Source organism: Erigeron canadensis, chromosome 5 (genome assembly GCF_010389155.1).
Source record: "Erigeron canadensis isolate Cc75 chromosome 5, C_canadensis_v1, whole genome shotgun sequence".
Classification (NCBI taxonomy): Eukaryota; Viridiplantae; Streptophyta; class Magnoliopsida; order Asterales; family Asteraceae; genus Erigeron; species Erigeron canadensis.
The window spans coordinates 23,645,168-23,669,391 of record NC_057765.1 but is presented as its reverse complement, the minus strand read 5'-3'; the positions used below and the strand labels follow the sequence as shown (position 1 = coordinate 23,669,391).

At 34.3% G+C, this 24,224-nt stretch overlaps 2 protein-coding genes and 1 long non-coding RNA gene across 3 annotated transcripts; 2 read left to right on the top strand and 1 right to left on the bottom strand.

Annotated features, from left to right (window-relative positions):
- Window positions 1–249: 249 nt before the first annotated feature.
- LOC122599011 lies at window positions 250–4,744 on the top strand. The gene is made up of 4 exons (XR_006323841.1): window positions 250–469; window positions 606–676; window positions 3,020–3,260; window positions 3,871–4,744. It is a non-coding gene; the product is annotated as an uncharacterized LOC122599011 (long non-coding RNA).
- Window positions 4,745–14,806: 10,062 nt separating this feature from the next.
- On the top strand, window positions 14,807–16,749 carry LOC122600512 (U-box domain-containing protein 3-like). The gene is made up of 2 exons (XM_043773241.1): window positions 14,807–15,589; window positions 15,737–16,749. The coding sequence occupies exons 1-2, from the start codon at window positions 15,369–15,371 to the stop codon at window positions 16,488–16,490; spliced, it is 975 nt and encodes a 324-aa protein (XP_043629176.1). The 5' UTR covers window positions 14,807–15,368; the 3' UTR covers window positions 16,491–16,749.
- A 1,282-nt stretch (window positions 16,750–18,031) lies between these two features.
- Window positions 18,032–23,030, bottom strand: LOC122599461 (altered inheritance of mitochondria protein 32-like). Its single transcript, XM_043771977.1, has 5 exons — window positions 22,638–23,030; window positions 22,438–22,523; window positions 19,991–20,296; window positions 19,806–19,889; window positions 18,032–18,681 (listed from the first exon to the last, which is right to left on the bottom strand). The coding sequence occupies exons 1-5, from the start codon at window positions 22,905–22,907 to the stop codon at window positions 18,345–18,347; spliced, it is 1,083 nt and encodes a 360-aa protein (XP_043627912.1). The 5' UTR covers window positions 22,908–23,030; the 3' UTR covers window positions 18,032–18,344.
- Between the last annotated feature and the right edge of the window lie 1,194 nt (window positions 23,031–24,224).

The window sequence follows — 24,224 nt, the reverse complement described above, 5'->3', positions numbered from 1 at the left end:
AATGTAGCTTAATGTTTTTGCAACTTTTCATTGTAAGGCAACAATGCCATATAATAGCAATAATAAATATATGTTTAGGCATTCACTATTATTTCAGAGAACTAGGTCTATTTTTTATATTTAAATATAGATGTAACACCCGTATGCCTTTTGTTTCATTATTATTATCATTATACGAGTATATGGATACGCATTTATTAAATATAAACTTGAACGTTTACCACTTCTATTTTCCATTGTGTCCTTTATTATTATTATCCTCTTCATTATCCTTATCATATTTTTATCATTTCAATTCTTATTGTTTTCATTTCTACTAAAGAGCTTGGCAGACCTTCATATTTGGCCGTTATCATCCTCATGAGGAGGAAAACAGTTTCATTTGGGCTTTTGCTCTAAATGATGCTCGTCGATCATGTCGAATTACACAACTAAATAAGCTTCAACTTTGTTTCGTTTTAGATCTTAGGTATGTTATCTTTTCTATTAATAAATGGTATCCTACCTTGTACCGGGATTTGGGAACCGCATCTGTTAACTTTGTTTCATTTTAGATCTTAGGTATGTTATCTTTTTCTATTAATTAATGTTATCCTACCTTGTAGCGGGATTTGGGAACCGCATCTGTTGTTGCTGTTGCTACCTTATAACCTGTACATGCTTTATCGCGATCCAGGTCTTGCCATTATCTTCTTAAACCTATCACTCTTTTTTTTCTTTTTCTTCTTCTTCTCATTTTGATATGTTAATTTTCTTTTATGCATTATCTCTGATTAATGTACATTGTTGAAACTTGGGTTAGGCGAATAGGAGGAAGTAGAGTTTTAAAATATAAGATAAAGAAAAAGCTTGTTATATGTCACCACATGTTCCTCTTCTAAGTAAGTAGATTATAACACAACCCATATTGACCCATGTGACCATACATAAGTCATTTGGCTGAGTATGCCATCTTGAATATGATTTTTAACTGTTCATAACCTTGGTGCCTTTCATAACCTTGGTGCCTGACTAGAACACACCCAATCCGTCAGGCATTGTTAGCCTTCAGGTCTGCTAAGATCCACCGCCTTATAGGGGGAGGTGTGAGTTGAAAGGTGATGCTTGTAAATCATGAGTTGGCTTGCCTTCTTGTGTGTGGCTAGTTTAGTATGCGAGTGCCGAACTCCGAGTGGGGGGCTAGGTTTTCGTCATTTATGATATCGATTTACGATATCATAAACGACGAAAACCGAATCCCAACTGATCCAGTTGTTATCAGATTCGGTTATCCGACATCCAACCAACTGGCGAAGAGATGTATCTCAAATACGAGAGTTAAAACTCTATCTAGTTGAACTAGAACAAGAACTGAGATTTCATAACCTTGGTGCCTGACTAGAACACACCCAATCCGTCAGGCATTGTTAGCCTTCAGGTCTGCTAAGATCCACCGCCTTTGGTTCTGTAAGAAGCTCTACTAGTACAACTCCGAAGGAATATGCAACAGTCTTTTTGGTGATAGGCCACTTTGTGCATACTCGGGATTAGATGATGCCCACTAAAAGCACAAGAAGTGCATTAAAGCCCCCGCCAACATCTATTTGTATATATATTTGTAAATATCATTTATCGGTATGTTATCGGTCGACCCTCGATAAGCGATATATCGGATATATCGGGGATATATCGGGTACCTTAAATAATAAAGGAATTTATTTCTTTGTAAATATTTGCTAGTTAAGAAAGCTAAAACTATAAAAGATAGAATAAAAATCTTATTTATAAAAATATAAATGGTGTTGTAGTGGATCAACGTATACTGTATAGTGATAGTCGATGAGATATAAACCAAATCCCACTATTACTTATTAATATTATTTACAAGAGGCATTTATAAAATTTATAAAATATAATACGGTGTATATACTCTGTGTTAGCCATCTTTTCCACCCCCATTCCATCTATTTCAACTTTTCCATTTCATTATTTTATCTTCATAGTTTTCTATCTTATATACATACGATTAGATCGAGACATATCACAAAGCTTCATTTTTTACTATTATTCTCAACAAAACTTATGTCCATTAGTGATGTTAACTAAAAAGTACTATCTGTTCTTTTTCTCTCCTCTCTTTGTTCTCTCTTCTCTTCTACCTTCTTAAACATAAAACATCTCACTGAAAAATCCCTAATCCTAAAAACATCTCATTTTAACTAAAAAGGAAAAAAAAAGTCAAACTTTTTTGACCGAGATATTCCGATATACACCGATATTGCCCGTATTCATCAAGATTGACCAAAATGGACCAACTCCGATATATTTGGCCGATAACCAAGATCTCGTATCAGTAGAGGTTCGAGATCCGATATATCGGTCGAGATAACCGATATTTGCAACACAATTTTATATAATATAACTAATTTGAAGATTGACTTGCAAGTTGACATCACAAATTTTACTAAACAAATTAACAAAATGAGTTTTCAGTACACATTTGGTTGGGAAAATTCAAACAAATGAAATAAAGTAGAGAAATGAAATTGATTGACAAATTTTATAAATTCCTTTGTTTGGCATTAATAGGGAAATTAATTTGAGAACTGAATGAAAATAATTTTTTTGTATTTGGTGAGAAAACCAAAGAAATAAAAATACTCTCCAATTTATTTTTTAAGGTAATTTTTGTACATATTTGAATTAAAAATATTCAGAATATATATATAATAATGTACTTGTTTTACAATATGTGATCTAAACAATCAAAAAGAAAATTAGATAAATTTCAAACTATTTACATAGGTGATTGTATGATTATATCCTTGACAAAGAGTAATCATTCATCTTTGTTCATGTTCTTGTTAGAATATTGGTAAAGTTGTATTGCACGACCAACCATAATCAATATCATGCGTATAATGTAAGAGGCTCGTTATTAAGATTCGAAAGAGTGATTGTAAATTTATTTCAAAATATTCACTTGTGGTATACTATAAACCAGAAGACTACTAATACTTTTCAACATGTTTCTCATTAGGCTCTTGGTCATTTCCTGAGCCACAGTGGACTGCTGGACTGGAAGACGTTCATGGCCTTGGGTTGGCTGGCATCACCATAGATGATTGGTGGCTTGACAAAACGAGATCCATATGATTGTACCCATTCATTGGCGTCTTGGAAGTGAAGGAAAAACCAGTTAATTTTTACCCAAAGTACTTAACCACGTCGTTTCTCTGAAACATTAGACGCACGATCTGAGCCAAATGATACTAAATAAGGTGAATGGAAATCATTTCATATTCAAACTTAATATAAATATACCTTCAGCTCTCCGTAGACATATATTTAGTGAATGTCTAGGCATTCACTAATATAAACATATGTTTAGGCATTCACTAATATAAACATATGTTTAGGCATTCACTAATATCATTTCATAACTTTGAAGATCTCTTCTTTGATGGCCTTAACGCTAATATCCTATTACAAACATGGTTTTTGTGAGAACCAAAAACATTTCATTGTTGGTAGGTTTGCGATAGGTTTAACGACACTAAGCAATATAGTGCTTTTAAACGTTGAGGGAAAGTAAAATGGCCGTATGTTTTAGTAGGTTTGTGATAGGTTCATGTGAATTTGTCTGTGATGCCTGAGCATTACTTAATCACGTGAACCATTTTATTGCAAATACCTATTTTCTTAACTTGGAGGGGAACCAACTCAAACCATTTCATTGTTGGTTTGTGAATTCAAAAGAAGTAGGGCTCTAAAGCTTGAGGTGGTCAGCCTAAAGGATCTATAATTCAATAGATAATGATCTTCTTGTACTCTATGAGTTTTATTTAGGGTTTATCTTTTGCTTAAAATAATCACCTATATTCTATGCAGATGGCTGAGGCTTAACTGGAGACATTTAGATTCAATCTGGACGTGATCAGATCCTTCACGTTCTACAAGCTGGCGTACAATCTGAGACTAATGGGAAGACCAATACCTTGTTACCGGGTTAATAGGCCGAAAAACCACATGCTAGTTTATTAGGACTATTTTACTAGCGGGAATTTGGCTATCAGGACGGCAATCCGCCATGATGATATGTATTAAATTGCATATCAGACCCCAAATGGAACATGGTAGGTAGTTAGAGGTTATCCACGTGACCGAACACGCTACAGACTCATCCGCGGGTCCCGTATGTTAGATTTCCTCTATAAGTACCATGATCTTGAAAACATAAGCCTAAGCTTTGATCTGTCGAGAGAAAGTTGTGTCTATTTAGGAGACCATCCCCCATCTACAAACATAATTAGAACCCAGTTTCACTTCAATGCCCTCGTACTAATTGTCATTGACTCCGCGAGGTTCACTTGGTTATTTTACAGGATGTCACGTCTTGCTATGAATCCTAATAGCAATCTGGTGCTTGATGCTAGACTGATCGAGATAGTAAAAAGATAGTAGCTTATTTCTACAAATGCCAAGTGGGCTACAAACCAAAATACCTTCCAAATAACGAAGAGGAATAAGAAAGCTTAGTCAATGAAGACGTAGAGTCTCTTGTGTTACCGAGCGATAATGTAATGTGCATCGCAGTAGCCAGTTATGTGTCAATACGATGTGTTTGACTGATGCTTAGTATAAGGAGAAAAGGCAGGGACTAAAGAACCTGCAACCTAGTTTTGTAGCTATGATATGAACTATTCTCTTTATAACCTTTAATCTTATTATCATTCGATAAGATATAATCGTGAAACTTTAATTAGTATCTTTCATTACCACTTTTGTTATGGAACATGGTAGGATGTGAGAGGTTATCCACATGACAGAACACGTCATAGATCATTCGCGAGTCACGTATGTTATATTTCCCTTATAAGTTCCATGATCTTGAAAGCATGAGCCTAAGCTTGTGTTGAGAGAGAGATGTGTCTGCTTAATAGACCATCCCCCATCTAGAAACATAATTAAAACCCAGTTTCACTTCAATGCCCTTGTACAAATTGTCATTGAATCTGCGAGGTTTAAAGCTTAGGCTCATGTTATCAAGATCATGGTACCTATAGGGAAATCTAACATACGTGACCCGCAAATGAGTCTGTGGTGTGTTCTGTCATGTGGATAATCTCTGACCTCTCACCATGTTCCATAACAAAAGTGGTATTGAAAAATACTAATTAAAGTTTAAGGATTACATCTTAACGAATGATAATAAGATTAAAGGTTATAAGGAGAATAGTTCATAACGTAGCTACAAAACTAGGTAGCAAATTCTTTAGTCCATGCCTTTTCTTCTCAGACTAATCAACAGTCAAAGAGATCATATTGACACATAACCGGCTACTTAGAAGCACGTTATCATTATCACTCGGCAACACAAGGGGCACTACATCTTCGTTGACTAAGCTTTCCCATTCCTCTTCGTTCTTTGGGAAGGTATTTTGGTTTCTGGCCCGCTTGGCATTTATAGAAATAGGCTTCCATCCTTTTACCATCCTGATTAGTGTAGTATCAAGCACCACATTGTTGTTAGGATTCATTGCAAGATGTGACATCTTGTAAGATAACCAAGTGAACCTTGCATATTCAATGACAATTAGTACGAGGGCATTGAATTGAAACTCATTCTAATTAAGTTTGTGGATGGGGGATGGTCTCTTAAGTAGACACAACTCTCCCTCGACAGATCAAAGCTTAGGCTCATGTTTCAAGATCATGGTACTTATATGGAAAATCTAACATACGTGACCCGCGGATGAGTCTGTGGCGTGTTCTGTATTGTGGATAACCTCTAACCTCCCACCATGTTCCATCTGGGGTATGATATGCAATTTGATACATATCATCACTGCGGATTGTCGCCCAGATAGCTAATATCCTGCTAGTAAAATAGTCTAAATAAACCAGCATGTGGTTTTCTAGCCTATTAACCTGGTAACGGGGTGTTGGTCTTCCATTAGCCTCAACTTGTACGCCAACTTGTAGAACGTGAAGGGTTTGACGTCCAGATTGAATCAGGCCAACTTGTAGAACGTGAAGCCTCAGCCATCTGCGTTGAATATAGGTGATTACTTTAAGCAAAAGATAAACCCTAAATAAACCTCATGGAGTACAAGACTATCATTATTTATCAGTTACTTCAATTGAAATAGAGATCCTTTAGGATGACCACCTCAAGCTTTAGAGCCCTACTTTTTTTGAATTCACAAACCAACAATGAAATGTTTTCTGTTGGTACCTTCCAAGTTAAGAAAAACAGGTACTTGCAATAAAATGGTTCGTATGATTAAGTAATGCTCACGCATTAAGTAATGCTCACGCATCATATACAGATCGACATAAACCTATCGCAAACCTACTAAAACATACGACCATTTTACTTTCCCTCAACGTTGAAAAGCATTGTATTGCTTAGTGTCATTAAGATTTCACCTAGCTAAGTAACAAAAACCAATGCAAACACCTAGTTCATCATCGAGTAGCCAAGTAACATATTCAACTTCGTTTTTAAAAAAAATAAAATTTCAAGTAAACTTAGCTTTGGAAAAGCAGCATATATACGATTAACTGACACACAATGAAGGAAAATAAGCATGGAATAAAGGGATTCACGAATATTCAAAAATATAAACTTCAAGAAACCAAAAACTATGGAATCAATACAAAAACATAGATCTCTATACAAAACATATGCATACATATACATATATATGCCACTCATTCCTAACTACAAATTAACATCACACACGAAACTTCAAGAATCCAAAAACTATGGAATCAATACATAACTTATATCTCTATATAGAACATATACATGCATGTACACATATATACTACAACATATATATGTACATATATATGCTACAACATATATATATATAGGTTTTAAGTAAAATAAAATAAGTATTAAAGTAAAAACAAATAAAACAATAGGTTTTTTTCACTACAAATAACTGTTCATCATGAAAAACATCGTGCATCAATTTAACCATGATCTAAGGGTCAAAATTTTGTCTTATATGTTTTACCTTAATAATTGTTTTACAATATCCAACCTCTCTCTCTCTCTCTCTATATATATATATATATATTGTATATACATAATGTAAGTCCCCTTCAACCGGATCGTTAATAGTTTGATACAATTATCTTTAGGTGCGGAATCTCTCACTATAACTTGGTGATTCACAACAAGCCTTCAGATAATTTGCTGCCTCGTAGATCTTCTCTAGGATAGCAGAACAATATTTGACGACTATAACCTGCAAATATGCTTGATATTTCGACAAATGTTCTACCCTAATCTCTGTCAGGATTATGCATTTATAGGAATCGTGCGACATGGGCTTCAGCGAGTCGACCTCGCATTTCAGACCCAGCTCGACACTATTACGAGGTCGTAATCTGTGTCCTTCCTCGTAATTGACCCTACAATTACGAGGTCGCATTTCCTTTATGAATTGCGAGGTCGCAATTCATACTTAAGCAGATTTATTAGACATTTAATACTTCAACTTAATCTAGTATTCTATGCATAATACAAAGTTCATTAATGACAATCACATTACAAAGACATATTACAATACAAGCCCAAACAATCTAGACTGCTATTGACATAGACGTGCTCCCCCTTGGCAATAGCTTCTAGACGTTTACAAGTTATGTCTTCATCTTGTCTTTGTCATTAATCTACTTCTTCTGCTTCTTCTGACTCTGACTCTGAAGGAGTATGAGTATACCTAACCGCCTCTTCTCTTGATCCCTCAAAGATCTTGGATCATAATAATAATCCGCGATCTCTGCCCTAGCTCTCATATGAGCTTGTGGATCATAACCAAATCTCTTCTCCAGTCTATGAACAACTGAATGGTTCAAATTTGACTCAGTAGAAGTATTTGTAGTAGAGCTGGTTTCGGTAGACTCACTACCCTGAGCACTAGCAATTTCAGTATCAGGAGCAACATCAACAGATTGCCCTACCAAACCCTTACCCTTGTCTAATCGATCAATGTCAACATCTTTTGTAAGGAATTTGGTTTGAGGTGCATTATACTCAACTACCACGTTCATCTCTGTGACAATCAGTTCTTGAGTCTGGGAGCTTCTGAGGTTGCCTTGCTAGCAACAACAGCCTTGCTAGATTCTCCATGAGTTTCTGTTCTCGTAATAGAACTACCTCCTTGTTGAGTCCCAATGTTATTTGTAAATTTAATGATGACAAATCTGATGTATAAACACTTAGAAATCTTTTGGTTCTTGTAATCTGATCTGGGTCAGACTAAACTGACACAACTTGCTATCTGTAACTGACCCAGATCATGCTTCATACTTTGTAATTGTTTATCTTATGGAAGCAAGTGTTGTTCAAGCTGCATCAAATGGTTATAGCATTCAATCCAAGTCGAAAAGGAGGATTGAAGATAGAAGATCAAGTTGTGAGTGAAAGGTAGCTTGGGATTAGTAGTCAGCTTGGAAACACTTAGACATATTTGCTCTTGACAAACGAGCAATCTGTGTCTGACAATCAAATGAAGATAACAACCTAGATTTGTTGATAAGGACAAATGACGTGACCAGGAAGGTTCCTGGAATCTAGGTTGGTGACAGAAATACATATGTGTGTCCATATTCTTATCGGAGGATCAAAATGACGTGCTACAGGTTTTGGGGACCACAAGTACGATGAAAGCACGATACAATATTCCTTTGATCGTCCAACAGAAGAAAAATATGTGTCTTAATTGGATACCAAGAGAAGAATGGTTTTCGTCTATAAAAGCCACATTCCTTGTATGCATATGTGTGACATTCCTTTGAATCATTCTTCACACAAAGCTTTCTCTGCTCTTACACACAGCTTAGTCTGTGAGAGGTCAGCTTGGGCTGCTTCTTTTAAGCGAGAACTTTTCTGATTGTTGTTTGTCATTTCAAAGGGTTGTTTAGATATTTGTAGGTTATCTTTATTCCGCAACAACCCTGTAATTCTTTGTACAGATTTTATCTTAATAAATGATTACTTTTGAAAACCACAATCTGTGTTAAAGAATGTTTATTTACTGCTTTACTGTTTTATTGATTCATATTATCTACATTGCTTATATTAATATTTGAGTCGCTAAAACTAATTTTCAAAAGTTAAGGGAAAACAAAAGTTGTATTCACCCCCTTCTACAACTGTCTGTGTTCTTTATACTTTGGTATACTGTTACACATCTGGGACATAATACTCCTAGCTCTTGAGTAGCTCTGGCAGCATCACCCTTACAACCTGAGCTATCTTTCTCAGCTCTCAACTTTAAGTAGTTGTCGATGAGCTCATGCAAATTCTCTTCGGAGATCTTGACTCCTTTTTTCAATGCATCTGCTATCTTGACAACCCTCTCATCTAGAGCCAAAAACTTATTATACATCTTGGACACTGCCACCTTGGCCTTACCCAACTTGTCCTCAAGAAACGTGTTCAAATCATTAGTCAAATGAGTGATTAAACCTCTCATTTTATTCATCTATCTCTGCGAATCACCAGGATTGGTTTCTTCACTTGTTTGTGACTATGGTTGTGGTTGTGTAGTCTGAGGAACAATAACTGGCACTCTTTGTGAGCCACCAGCAGCAACAGAAGTCTCTTGTGCCCTGACAAGTCTATTTCTTTTAAGCAACGACTGCTCTGGCATCCAATCTTCATCGGTCTCCCTCACTCTTCTTCTTTCTTGAGTTACCACAGGAGATCTAGGAACCATTCTGGATCCAAATCTGACGAATGCATGTGATTTGTAAGGATTCTCATCATCATCATCATCATCATCATCATCATCATCATCATCATCTGTAATTTCCATGTCGTGCGGTGCTTATTGTGTAACCCTCATGTTTCCGCCTTGTTGCGGTTTTACATGACTATAAAACTGAAATAAAAGAATACAATAGTTTGCAAAGGAAGATACTCAACCTCGGCTTGTGATCTTTTGAAAATTAAATTTTTTGTGAAAATTAGAAAACTGTCCAAAACACACTATGATCTGAATTTAACACAATGTGTTTTTAGTTTTTTTTTTAGAAAGCACATTGTATTAAGTTCTATCAGAGTATGTTTGAACAATTTTCTGATTTTTCACGCGCTATCAAATACACGCTGTGATTTAAAACTTAACACAATGTGTTTTTAGATTACACAATAAAGACACATTATGTTGGATGCAGATCAGAGTGTGTTTTGACCAGTTTTTTCACAGAAGTTTTAGTTTTCAAATAAACCTTTATCTTGTTACTCAATACAATTATATGCCATTGAGATTGAAAATACAAAACTCAAAGTTTTGATAGGAAGTGGAAACAAAAGTAAAGTTAGGACATTTGACGAGGAGGGCCATAACTTCACTATTCTATCCCTATTTATTTTAACTAGTATGATACTCACGTCATGCGGTGGCGGTAATAATGATGACAGTTTGTTGGTGGCAGTGGCTTGTTGTGATGGCTGCGACGATTGGTGGTGGTTGCTGGGTTGAGTGATTTAGGTTAATGTAAATGTCAGTGTAGATATTCTAAAAGATAGGAGTTTAAGGTGTAAATCGATAAAATAAGGGTTTAGAGGAAAAATTAAATCATCAAAGATAAAAAAAGGTCATTTCCAATTAGGACATCTCAACATGGAATGAATAGTTCGTATATAACTGTATAGATTAGTTTATAATATCTGATTAAATGACACCTGCGTGCATGCATAGTACTCGTATTAATTAAAGGTTTTGCCCAACCTAAATGTTTTTTAAGAATCAGTATTAAAACATATTGTATATGTATCATAGAGAAATAATATATCGGCCACTTAATAGTTTTCCCAACAACCATGACTTTTGTAAATTTGTAATTCATTCATTGTTTTTTAATTCTATCATTTGATTTTAACAAGTGTCATAATCTAACTTTCAAGGATTATTAAGTGATACAAAGCGATATGAAAATATGAAACCATATAGTATATATAGCAAGCGGTATTTGCTAATACCAAATGCTGGTATACTACTGGTATAGCAACATATATATGTAAAGTCATAAATAGATAAATAGATAAAATTAGAGTAAGCAAAGAAGCAATGCATGTTCCACTAAAAATTAAGTTGAAAAAACAAAGGGTAAATCTTGGATTTATGAGCCAAGTAAATTGGTCAGAGATCACACCGGGAATGAAGGTTTAGATAGATATGCATGTGCCCTCCAAAAATTTATATATAGAGTTAATTTGTATCTAGTGGCACATCATTTAAGCTGTGATATTGGTTTGATAAGTGTATACTCTTTTCATCCATTAAAACATTAGCTAACTGGACATATTCCTATTTCCTTTTGAGTTCATTTCATGATCTTTAATGTTAGGCGACCTATAGTAAGAGAGATGTCACGGTTCAATCTCATACATCAAAGTTAAAAACTTCAAATACCCTATTTAGTCGTATCTTTAAGGGCTAATTGGTTTTAAGGATCATGAATTTGTCACTTTTTCTTATTAAAGGGGTCAACGTAAAACTTCGTATAACGTAGGTAAGATCATGAGTCACCCCGTCTAAATGGGGATCTAAAAATACCGGGTGGTTTTTCTTTGCCACGTAAGGTGGTTTATATGTGGACTTGCCATTTTAATAATAGTTTGCCATTTACACTGCACTATTACAATTATAATGGGAAAAGAATTTTTATATCACATTCAACAACTTCACCCATTGCTCTCTCTCCCCCTCTCTTTCTCTGTAAACATATACTCGTACATACATAAATATATGTATGTATATCCTATAGATGTGTATGTGTATTATATGAAATACACACATACATTCACTCCCGAATATCGATGTCAGTGGTGATGGGAAACCGGATTTTTGTGGTGGTGGTGATGATGATAGGGTGACCGGATCTTGATGGAGGCGGTGATGGGGTGACCAAAATTTTGTGACCGTTGTGGTATGGGTGGGACATATGTTGGTGATGGTGGTGAATTGGTGCCCAGATCTCACACACACACTTTTCATCGGACCCACCGTTGGATATTCATTCCGCCATATGTATGGATTGTATATTCTAATATGTTGTATAACTACTTCTATATATATATATATATAGGAATATGTATATATATGTATAAATGTTTGGTTTTAATAAATCAACTAGTGAAATTTTGTATTTACGTTGTTGATTTTTTGTTCTTGATAAAAACCAAAATTGATGTATATTATTTAATCTTTTTCAAATTTCTTGTTTATTAATTTCAAATTGATGTTTATGTGTTGGTAAAAAAGGTAGATTTGAGATTAAATATATACAAGGGTGTGTTTTTGTTGAATAGAATTCAATGGATGAATTTGTGTTGCCAATTGAATTTTGATGAAGGAATTTTGTGATGCTTATATGTTATAAAAATAAAAATTAAGATCGAATGAATGAATGAATTTAAGTTGTTGTTGGTGTTACTCATTTTTGCTGATGTGAAAAACACTAGTTGGAATAAGTCATCAGTCAACGCACTTCTCCTGTCCATATTCGCTTGAGTTAAATGGGTCAAAACACACACAAAACCGAACTTCAAATACCAGACTGGTTTTTGGTCCTTATGATATATGAGAATCGTCACGTTGTTCCCTACGTTATACGAAATTTGACGTTGACCCTTAAATAAGAAAAAATGACAAGTTCAGGACCTTTAAAACCAATTAGCCCTATCTTTAATTATCAATATATTAATACATGTACAATTCATAGGATCAGATGCCAATAAAATGAAATAGGCAGTGTGATACTATGATTTGATCTTAGAGAAAACCAAAAAAAATAAAGAAACAAAGTAATAATGAAAACTATTTAGATTGCAGTTTAAAAACAGACCATTTTGTGATCTACAATTGAAATAAAAAGGCCAATTGTAATTATAAAAAACATAACCAAATTGTGTGTAACCCTAAAACCAACTCAAGATCTTGAGTTCGACCATCAGGGATGACAAGTTTGGAGTTTTCTCTCCAAATACCCATAAGAGTTTATGGTCAACATCCAGAATATCGGGAAAAAAACATATATATGGCACTTTTTTTTAATGAAAAAGTTACCCTCGTGTTATGTTACAAAATAGCTCTGTACAAATTACAACTTTGTTATAATAATCTAATTTCATAACACTGTAAAAAAAATGGATAAAAAATTTAACACAAGTTGTGGAAATCTGTTAGTTAACCCATTTTACAAGCAAGGTAACAAGAATTGAAACATTTTGTTAGCCAAATGGTACAAAAATAAGTACATTTGGAAAACAATGTTATCAAAACAATTTCTCTTCTTTGAGAAATTGTCACAAATCGTCCCTGTGATTTGCTCGATTCGCAATTTTGTCCCTGTACTTTTTTTTTATCACTAAGTAGGTACTTTTCATTTTTATTGTCAATCGTCCCTAACACTAACAGCCGTTAGTTTGCCCCGTTAAACCTCTAATGTGCAATGCACATGAGGGTATTATCGTCAAGTTTGTAACTACATGGACTATTTGTAATAAACACATTGGATTAAAAATGTTCACCGGAAACCGAGAACCACCACCCCACTATGGTTACAAAAACATTGACAAACGTCGACCATTTTAGTCCCAAAAACATTGACAAAACAGTGATGGTTCACGGTGATAATAAAAGGTGGTAAAAAGTGGTAGCCTATGGCGGTTTTGAACCGAAACTGAAGAAAAAAACATAATAATCGAGCATGGTCAGTTAAAGATGAAACAACAGCGGCGATAGAGTGGCGGAGCAGCAGCAGCGACAACGGTTCTGTGGTTGTGATTAAAGATGAAACCCTAATTGTTGTTGGGGATGATGTTTGTAGTTTTTTATGGTGAAAAATAGCGACGGCAGGAAGCTGTGAGGCTGGCTGGAAGTTTGGCTGGTGGTAGGAGTGAGAGAGGGAGGAAGATGATGAGTTTTTGTCTTTTATTGCAAATAGTCCCTCAAAGATGTGTTATCATATATAGTCCCTACAGTTACAAATTGGACGAAAATGCCCTCATGTGCAGTGCACATGAGGGGTTTAACGGATGAAAACTAACGATTGTTAGTGGCAGGGACGTCTGGCAATGAAATAGAAAAACCGGGGACACTTAGTGATAAAAAAAAGTACATGGACGAAAATGCGAATCGAGCAAACCACATGGACGATTTATGATAATTTCTCATATTCTTTTATAAAACTTTATGTAGTTTTCTAAATCATAAAGGCTATGGTTAACCTTAACACTACATTCTCGAGAATTTTTTATAAGAAAAGATTGGATAAGAATATGAATTACATTTATAACTTTATGCTTATTAAAACTCATATATAAGTTTGAGGGGTAAATTGGTAATTCTAGATAACAATGAAAACTTTCCATTCATTGCTGGCTATTTTGGGCAGAAAATCTCTTATATTAATAAAATAAAATTGTTTTCAAAAGTTATTTTTAAAAAAAGAATGAAATGGCAAGCACTCATCCTTTGCTAGCACAATTTTTAAAAAGATATGACATCATATTTTTTGTATTTTTATTTTCATATTGCTTTTCTTTTATTATAAAATCAATATTTACTTTCTTTAGTTATCTCAAACTCTTATCTCTTTTTCTATTCTCATATAAATAATTTTGAAAATATATATACAATGATAAATGAATAGCCATCAACATTAACTATTATTTTTTTGTTAAAATTTTAAAGTTTTCAAGTTTTTTTTTCTAATATTGATCCGATTTTTTTTCCAATAAATTAACGGAAAATGTTCGGGTTAGAACCGATTTTAGTTCAAAAACTCGGGTTGAACCCGGGTTTGATTAACTAGTATTAGAACAAAAAACCCTTGCTTTTTCTTATCATTTGCTTTCTTTTCTTATCTAAAAAAATTTAAGAATAGAGAAACTTAAACTTTTCCAATCCTTTTTTATCTTATCCGATCAAAAATAAACCGAAGAATGGAGTGTAAGTCACACACAGTTGCGTTTTAGGCTGCGAATAGTAAAATCTTGTTCATATAGAAGTTTAAATAATAGAAATGGCAATAGAGGATGAATTTATACACATGGGATAGTTTATTTATTTACATGAAAGCTAGTGCAGTCTCTTCTATATAAAGAAAGTTTCAAAAAGATCCCAATCCCCAACTCTAAACAGTCGCCGGAAAAAGTTGCCTAATTTAACATATGGTCCATGGGGAATAGTAGCCTTTGCTTCTCTTCCAAATTTACTCATTAAAGGAACAAAAAAAAAAGCATATCAGACTACTTGCAACATCAAGTCAAGTAACTAATATATACTCTCCTATATTAACTTGCTTCATTTGCATACCATATCACAAAAAAAAAAAAAAAGTACATACCCGAAATCATGGCTGAAGTTCAGGTCGTGCAAGCACTTTTATTCGGTGATCATGAAGCCAAGGTTGTGGCTGCTGAGACGGTTATACATCTCACGAACAAGCAGAGACAGAGATTGGTTGATAATGGAGCCATTCCTCCTATTGTCTCCATGCTTCATGCCTCTCGAGATTTAAAATCCGTAGAGTCTGCAATTTTTGCTCTGCTCAGTCTTGCATATGGCAGTGAAAGGTTTGACTTATTTCTTGTGCTCTCATACAACATTATATATAAACACTTGATGATTAAGTATGTACACTTGATCGATTTTATGTATATTCTGACTCGGCTTATCCAACTCTGCTACTGTAACTAATACTTAGTGTGTTACGTTTACAGAAACAAGATTTGGATTGCAAAGTCAGGAGCAATTCCTCTACTTTTAAACATCATACAATCTGAAATCCATCCATTGGTGGATCATGCAATAGCAGCACTTTTGGTCTTATCATCATGCTCAGCAAACAAACCATCAATGGCAGACTCGGGTGCCATTCAAGTTCTAAATGAAACACTTCTTAAAAACAATAACACCCAAGTAAACCTCGATATCATAGTCACTCTCCATAACCTATCACCGTGGATTCCCACCGCTCTCTTATCATATACATCATCTTGTTTAATCCATCTCATTAACGAGTCTGAAAAATCATCAAAATTAGTTGAAAAATCAATGGGTTTACTTGAAAACATTGTTTCTGTATCGGATGTTGCCCTGAGAGAGATCGGTTTGACCAATGTCGGGATTCAGGAACTTGTCGAGACTATAGAAGAAGGTTCAAAGCAGTCTAAGGAGTATGCAGTTGGGATACTGTTAATGATATGCGAGAGTGGTAAGGAAAAATACAGGGGGATGATTTTAAGAGAAGGGGCGATTCCTGGATTACTAGAGCTTAGTATTGATGGAACAAAACGAGCTAAAGGAAAAGCAAAATCACTGCTTCGGCTTTTGAGGGATTGTTCAGGTAACTGTAGAAGTGAAAGATCAAAGAATGTGGTTTTCGAGCAGGTAATGGGGGAGATTGATAGAGGTGAAATGGGAGAAATGGAGCTTGGAATGATGGAGGAGATGATTGCTAGGCTTACTACATGATGAATCTTCTTATGTAGGAAAAAACAAGTTCACAATGTTTGTGATGTATATATATTATCCATTTCATGTATGGAATTAAATTCCAGCTGATTATAGTTAGAAGAGTAATTTCAAGACGACATTTTAACAAGTTAAATAAATATGTATGAAGAACTCTACGCTAAACAACGGTCGAAAGGGTTCAAACTGACTTGCTAAAGGTCTACAAACTTCTTATTTTCCATTTTTCTATCATAATGACGTTAAATCGTTTTTGTTATCATATTCGAGCGGTGCCTCTAGTAAACTAGGAGAAAAGAATATTAGCAAATCAACCCAATCCACCTATGTTGTATCTTACCACAAGTTACTTAAAAGTACACAATTATACTTGAATATTTGAATCAAGTCAACAATTACCTCAAGGAAAGAACTTAACCCCAGTAGGTAACTTCTGTAACAAATTGTCAGATTTAAAAAGCAAATTGAGCCAAAACGATCACGATGCTATTCTTGAGCAATTTATATGACAAGTCAAAGACACGTATTGATTTCAGATTTTTATTTTTTTTTCAACTCATGGTCAGTTGGTCACTATCTCACGGACTCTAGGTTTCTATATCTACCTGACTATACACATCCGAGCATTCAGCCAGGTCTCGTGTTTAGCTTTCGCCGGCAACTGACACTATCACATCGAGCCGCTTTAGCAACTACTCTACTTCTGCAAATCTATGTCTCAATATACTATTATTAAACTTTACCTGGTTTACAATTGTTTGGTATAAATCCACTTTCAATGCAGACCCTAGTAAACAATCCAAGATGCAACTTCAAGTTCAGCCGAGTAGCTGACATCCTTATATATTGTTACAATTTATAAACTTCCAAGGGACCATACAAATATATCCAAACAGGCCTGAGCACGAGATCTGACCAGGTCAAACCAAGACACATTTTTGTTTAGGGCTGAGAATTGCTATTGGTCCTTAACTCACTAGTCCCGACAGTCTAGATATACAATTCAGAATGTCTTCTTTATAGTAATATTGAACGTTTCATTTTGATTTTAAACATTTTGTGTGTAAATATAGTACAATGGAACTGGTTCGTTTAAGGCATACTGCCATGCCCAGATATCGATACATTTTGGGAGCCTAGGCCCGGTTCTTCTGCAACTCTGCTCCAACACACCTGTAATCTAGCTGAAGCAATTCAAGATTTCCAAAGGCCTAAGTAGATTTAGATAGAAAAAAAATGCAGGATACACTAATCTAATCATGGTCATGAACTTGAGATCAAGGTCGAGCGAAAAATATCTAGTTACCAGTAACAAGAACTACAAACCAACTATATCTCTCATCTACTAAACGATTTACTGAAAAACAGAACATCAAGATATCTATGACACCCAAGAATAGAGCCACATATATCCACAATATAAGCAGTCATTCAAAAATAATAAAGCATATTTCAAAGCACATAATCAAATGATATCACATCATTTGTATTACAATATCAAATGATCTCGCAACATACTCATCAACACTGTATAAAACCCCTTTAATCTAATATCATATACCATTTATTGATCACTTGTAACATGGTATCCTGAATTCAAAATGAAACAAGCATATAGGATCACCAATATACCAGATTGATGCTAATCAGTACCCTTACAAACAGGGTAATATACTGAATACTATTTTTGTAAACGTAGAAGAGCTAAGTAGATCAACTCATTTGTGTTTTTTGTAGTGATTACAATCTTGACACTTAATTTGCAACATAGAATATTAAATCTGTTATAGGGTCGTAATACCATCCACCAAAAAAGCCAAGTAGCACAGAAGTGGTAGTCCATGGGAGAAAAACTCACCGTGACGACCTTTTATACAGGCTATAGGCCACAGCTACAGTTGCCACCGCCCCAACAACAGCAGCAGCAGTAAAAATCTCATGTTGCTCCCATTTTCTTGTAAAGAAGTTCAGTTTATAGGTCCCCTTCTTTCCCTCCTTTTTTGTTTCTGAACGTTCATTTCTGCAGCATGAGAATCCATTAGCACCTTGACAGCAGCCTCCAGCATTTTCCTTCTCATCAGTGATGCTGCTTATGTTATCGGTCTCACTGGCCTTAGTATCGTTTCCATTTGGAAGTGACTGTTTGACAACCTTTTCAGTTTTTTCAACAGGAGGAATCCCCATTTCGCCCCTGAAATTAATTAAATCCATTTTGACATGTACTTGAGTTAAGCGGAACTTCTAGTAAGAGAAACCAATATAGACCCAAATGTTTAACAATCAATAAATTTGGGTTATCTCTTTACAGCTAACGGGTCAAAACAGAATTAAAAAAACCAGCACACAGCCAAGCCAAGCCCAGCTAAATCTCTGCTGGAGGATTACATATAGTAATAGTAATTTTGAAATCATTTAAACAGGAATACGAAGTTATGGGCATGTGTAAACCACCCTATCTTGAACAGCCAAGACCACCCAATTTGCCATTTATACTTTTACTATTTAAGCACAAGCCAGCTGGATGTATTATCAGGGTACAATTATCAAATTATTTATATTCTTGTTACTATCAAACTTCAACTAGTATATCAATAATATATCATGCGAAATAATTAATCTTCCTAAAATTTCCACCTAGAAACCCTACTAATACTATAACATATAGGTCATGAGCTACGCATAACGATCCCAATAGCATACCTAATTAACGTAAAGATATTAACACAGTTATAGGATTAAGGATCCCAATAGCATATCCAATGAACGAACAACATTAGCATGATCCCAATAGCATCTCCAATGCTCTTTAGCATAAGATCAGCATTGAATGATCCATTTAGCAAGTTCAGATGAAGTATTATATATAATTTATCTAAGATGGCAAGTGCATCAAATCATCATTACTGGTTCATTATCACTATCATCATCATCACCTTACCGCTGTTGAGTGTTGAGAAAGAAAAATGAAATAAATAAAAAGGCAGCGCCCAAACTGTAGAATACAAATGGTTTAGACTACTGCTCTGCTTCATTCATGATGATGTTCCTAAACAAGGTTATAAACTTATAATGAAATAATCATGCCACAGGTTTAAACTCAAATAATATCGTTTAAAAATAAGCCAAAGATATAAAATATAAACACCAAATGGCAAAAACATATGAACAATATTTAACGACAATGGACTACCAGAAATACCCATAAAATTGCTTGCAACGGGTGCTGACTGGTTATAAAACTAAAATCCCTAACCGATATATAAAATAGTAATCAACAGTCAATGGAACCAAGTAGATAACATGGGAAGAGGTTACCTCCAAATCCTTTCAATGATCTCACCCTTCTTGATATGTTTTTCAAGCAAGTCAGGCACATCATTTGGGGTAACATAACCATACCTGTAATACAAGAACATAAACATATGAAAAATGACTTTACAGAGGGCTGCAAACAAACAAGATATGTAAAAAATAAAAAACATGTAAATGAACTGGTTTACCAATGCCCAGACACTTTCCCATCTTCAACTGCACTGTATATTATCAAATTCCCTGCATACTTGTGGCCCCCAATATGTGAGCAAGGACTCACAAACACCTGATCCTTCAGTCCCTTCACTTCTATCTCCTCATTAAACTTCTCAATTAAAGCTGGTCCACAAACACCACACCTTTTATCTCGACTGTTATGAGCACACACAAATACGTATGAACCTGTCACAACCTCCGCTGTTGCAAAATCCCATGGTCTACCATTGACAAGCACTTCCTCCACAAAGCTATCAATGTTCGATTCTTCCAAACCCCTTTAATCACAAAAAAAAAAAATCAATAACGTAGCTAAGAATTTCCGAATAAAAAACAACACAAGGTGCATGATGGTAATGACCTATTATCTTATACACAAAACTGCCTAGCCATAGTTAACTTAAGCAAAAAGATAATGCAGTTCCTTCAAGGTGATACTGTAGCTTCACAGGCACAAAAAAATCCGGTTTCACTTGTTCATATATGCAAATGTATACAGCTTAGAAAAACAGCAAAACAGCAGCGAACTTCAAACTCAGGAGTCAACAAAAAATAATATGCTAACAGAAGTATTAGCAATCAAAACCACATCAGCAGGTATCACTTATTCAAAAAATTTCAGCTAATTAAGCAAGTAAATAGTACTCATAAAGATTCACATGGCTTGAAGTATAATTCCGCTTTTAAATTGACAAAGTAACACGTCATAGATGTACATATAAACCGTCAAACCAGATCTGAAACTTATATCAGCAAACATGAACTTTCACAATAACATATACACAAAATTCTGAACCCTTATCAAAACTTACGATTCAATTATTCAAACCCTTCATCTTGTTAAACATATCAACTAAAATTATTATAATGACTCGTAGATGACATAACTGAACTTTCACTTTCAAAATTAAAAGAAAAAAAAGTTTCAGATAAAAAAAAATACAACTGTAAAACAATATATGAAACCTAAATGCAATCTGGCATGAACTTATCAACTAATGTTAAACACAAATACCAAATAATATGCTAACTCAAATATCAGTGTAACAAACCTACATAAGCAGGGATACCTAGCTTCACATTTCACTGATTCAAAATTTCCATTTACTTAAGCATGTTTTTTGAATATCTCATAACAATTTGAAGAAGATAAGGAGAATATAAAGCAACTTTAAAAATTGAGAAAGCAACAAGTAATATAGACATACAGAATCGCTAAACAAGTCACGAAACATAAATCAAATCCAACATGAACTTCTACAAACATATTATACGGAATTAAAGGCCCAGCAAACCTTACATTTCACTTATTTAAAATCTTCACCAAACTAGGCACGTACAGAAATTGTCACAACAATTTGCACATAACATCATGCATGGTTTAACTTCAAAAATGACGGACAAAAAAGGCGACACATAAAAATAGAACCGCATTCAAAAATCTGAAACCTCAAAACCGAGTGTAAAATGAGCTTATGCAAACACATACTCTCTTTAATCAGAACCCTGATAAACCTTACAATTCAAGAATTTGTTCTCATATGGTCAAGCATATCTGTAAAATTCTTCGAAAATGACGGACAAAACAGACTGCACATACATATAGAACTGCATTTAAATCCTGACAACTCTAAACCGAATCTAACATGAGCTTATGCAAACACATATTCTGTAATCAGAACCCTGATGAACCTTACAATTCACGAATTTGTTCCCATATGGTCAAACATGTCTGTAAAATTCTGATGACAGTTTAAATATGAGCTAAAGTATAATTTTGCTTTCCATTTGAAAAAATAACAGGTCATAAATACACATATGAACCATCAAACAAATCTGGAACATAATCCAATCCAACATGAGCTTAGACAAAGTACAAACACATATATACTGAGCTTAGAACCACAGAAAATGTAACATTTCACTAATTCAATATTTTCGTCCGCTTAACCATGTTTAGTAAAATTCTCAACACAATTAGACAAGACATACATCATTTCGCTTTCAAAATTCACCGACACAGCCAGTCATAGATACATATAGAATTCAATCAAACTAAATCTGATATCTATATCAAATCCAACACCAGCTTGCAATATATATATATTCTGAATTTGAAACCCTAGCTTGCATCACATTCCACTAAATCAAAATCTTCAAATGTTTAACATAAGCTTAATTCCGCTTTCAATAAATCAAAATCGTCAACTAGTTAACCTTGTCTAACAAAATTCACATAACAATTGGCAAATAACATAAGCATAATTCCGCTTTCAATATTTACGAAGACAACCATACCGCAGATATACATACATAACCGTCAAGCAAAACCTCAAAACCTAAACCTAACACACACACACATATATATACACAAAAATACAAATATAAACCCTAGCTGACTAAAATTCTCAAAACGTACCTGTACTTAATCATATCAGGAAAAATCAAAACATCGCCATCAATTAAACCACTCACATCACCGCCTTCGCAAATAGTCAACAAACTCTAAAAAAGTCAAATATATACAGATCACTAATCGGAACTTAAAACTTTCAAAAAGCTAAACCAAGCAGTTAATATATATATATATATATATACATATAGGAAAAGAGAGAGTACCTTAGCAGGCATATCATCCTTACGAGCCCTAATAGCACCAGCGAGACGCTTAGGAAGCGGATCGGAGACAGAAGATTCAACGCGAGCAGGCCAGTCTTGATAAGTCTTATACACGAGAAAAACGTGACGTTCGTACGGATGAACGGATCCAGAGAGATTTTCGGAGAACATCTCTTGCCGTTGGAATCCGTATTTGATTTCGTCATCATCATTAACTAGAACGGAATCAGAAGATATGTCATTTGTAGCATTTTCAGGTGTGGCCGCCATCACGGTAAGGTATTCACGGTGGTCGGAGTAGAAGGAAAACACACAAAAAAAAGTCAAAATTGGACAAGCTATCTGTTGAAATGAAGGAAGGGATTCCCTCTCAAGTTAGACCAACAAAATAAATGAAAAAAAATAAATGAAAATAGATATTTGTTGGTCACGTATAGAAAATAGGAATGGCACTAGAGCGGTAAGTGTGTTTGAACGGATATAATAATAGATGGAGATTTAAATAATTTTAGGTAAAGTTCGAAAGTTGAATTGAAATCAAAGGTCAAGATTTAATGATTATTTTTGAATCTTGATTTTTGATTTTAATTTAAGGGTTGAGATTAACAGTTTTACCTCTAAAGTTATAACTTTAGGGAATCCTCATCCTATAATAATACCATTATTGAATCCAAACCCCAATAAAAAGAAGAAAAAAAACTACAGTAGTATTTAACGGATTAGGATCAGTACACGAAACTTGACCAAGCAACTTTCTTATCTTACGATATTCGTAATACCGATTATGGAAGAGATGAAAATTACATATTATGTTAGGATTAACCGAATCAAATGTAATATGTTATACTGTGAATTTTGTTAATTGTATATGTAAATTGATGGGTAAAAGTAAGAAAAAGTTGATTGTGAATATATTTATATTAAAAAATAAATGCAATTCTTGTAATAAAATTTAATGATAATAATTTTTATATGATTATCTACTATGTATTGTAATGATATATAACATAATAATGTTTTTAATGAGAAATATGTTCTATTGCATGTTGACATTTTGATATATACATACTACTTAAATAGAGCTCTAAATTTGTTATTTAGAATATAATAATAGATTAAACAATTTGTCATTTGTCATGTGGTACGTATTTACGCGAACAATCACAAGAGTGAAAGCAAAACGTGCAAGCAACATGAATCATGCTCTATATTAGTGGGATACTCACAATGTGTTGGTGATGAAGACGACAAATAACTGATATATACACCAATGAGTGGTAAGGGCAATGAATATTGGTGATGGTGACATTGTTTAATGTTATAGTTTGTTATAATTTAATCGATGTAAATGCGATAGTAAAATATTTTAGAAAATAAAAGTTTATAGTGTAAATTATAAAATAAAAATAGGGTGTAAATTAGTTCATTAAAGATAAAATAGGTAAGTTTAAATAATAACTCTTTCAATATTAGGAGCTAGGGGGTGTTTGGTAGGGTGAAATGGAAATGGTGGAAATGGAATGAGAATCACTTCCCTTATTTGGTTACACAAGAGAATGGAAATGAAGATGTTGAAGGGGGAATCAT

Excerpts from the sequence above, each read along its gene's own strand:
- LOC122600512 (XM_043773241.1), top strand. The coding sequence starts at position 15,369 with ATGGCTGAAGTTCAGGTCGTGCAAGCACTTTTATTCGGTGATCATGAA. Across the intron at positions 15,590-15,736 it reads CTTGCATATGGCAGTGAAAG|AAACAAGATTTGGATTGCAA; the intron begins GTTTGACTTATT and ends TTACGTTTACAG.
- LOC122599461 (XM_043771977.1), bottom strand. The coding sequence starts at position 22,907 with ATGGCGGCCACACCTGAAAATGCTACAAATGACATATCTTCTGATTCC. Across the intron at positions 20,297-22,437 it reads CCTGATATGATTAAGTACAG|GGGTTTGGAAGAATCGAACA; the intron begins GTACGTTTTGAG and ends TTGTGATTAAAG. Across the intron at positions 18,682-19,805 it reads ATCATTGAAAGGATTTGGAG|GGGCGAAATGGGGATTCCTC; the intron begins GTAACCTCTTCC and ends AATTAATTTCAG.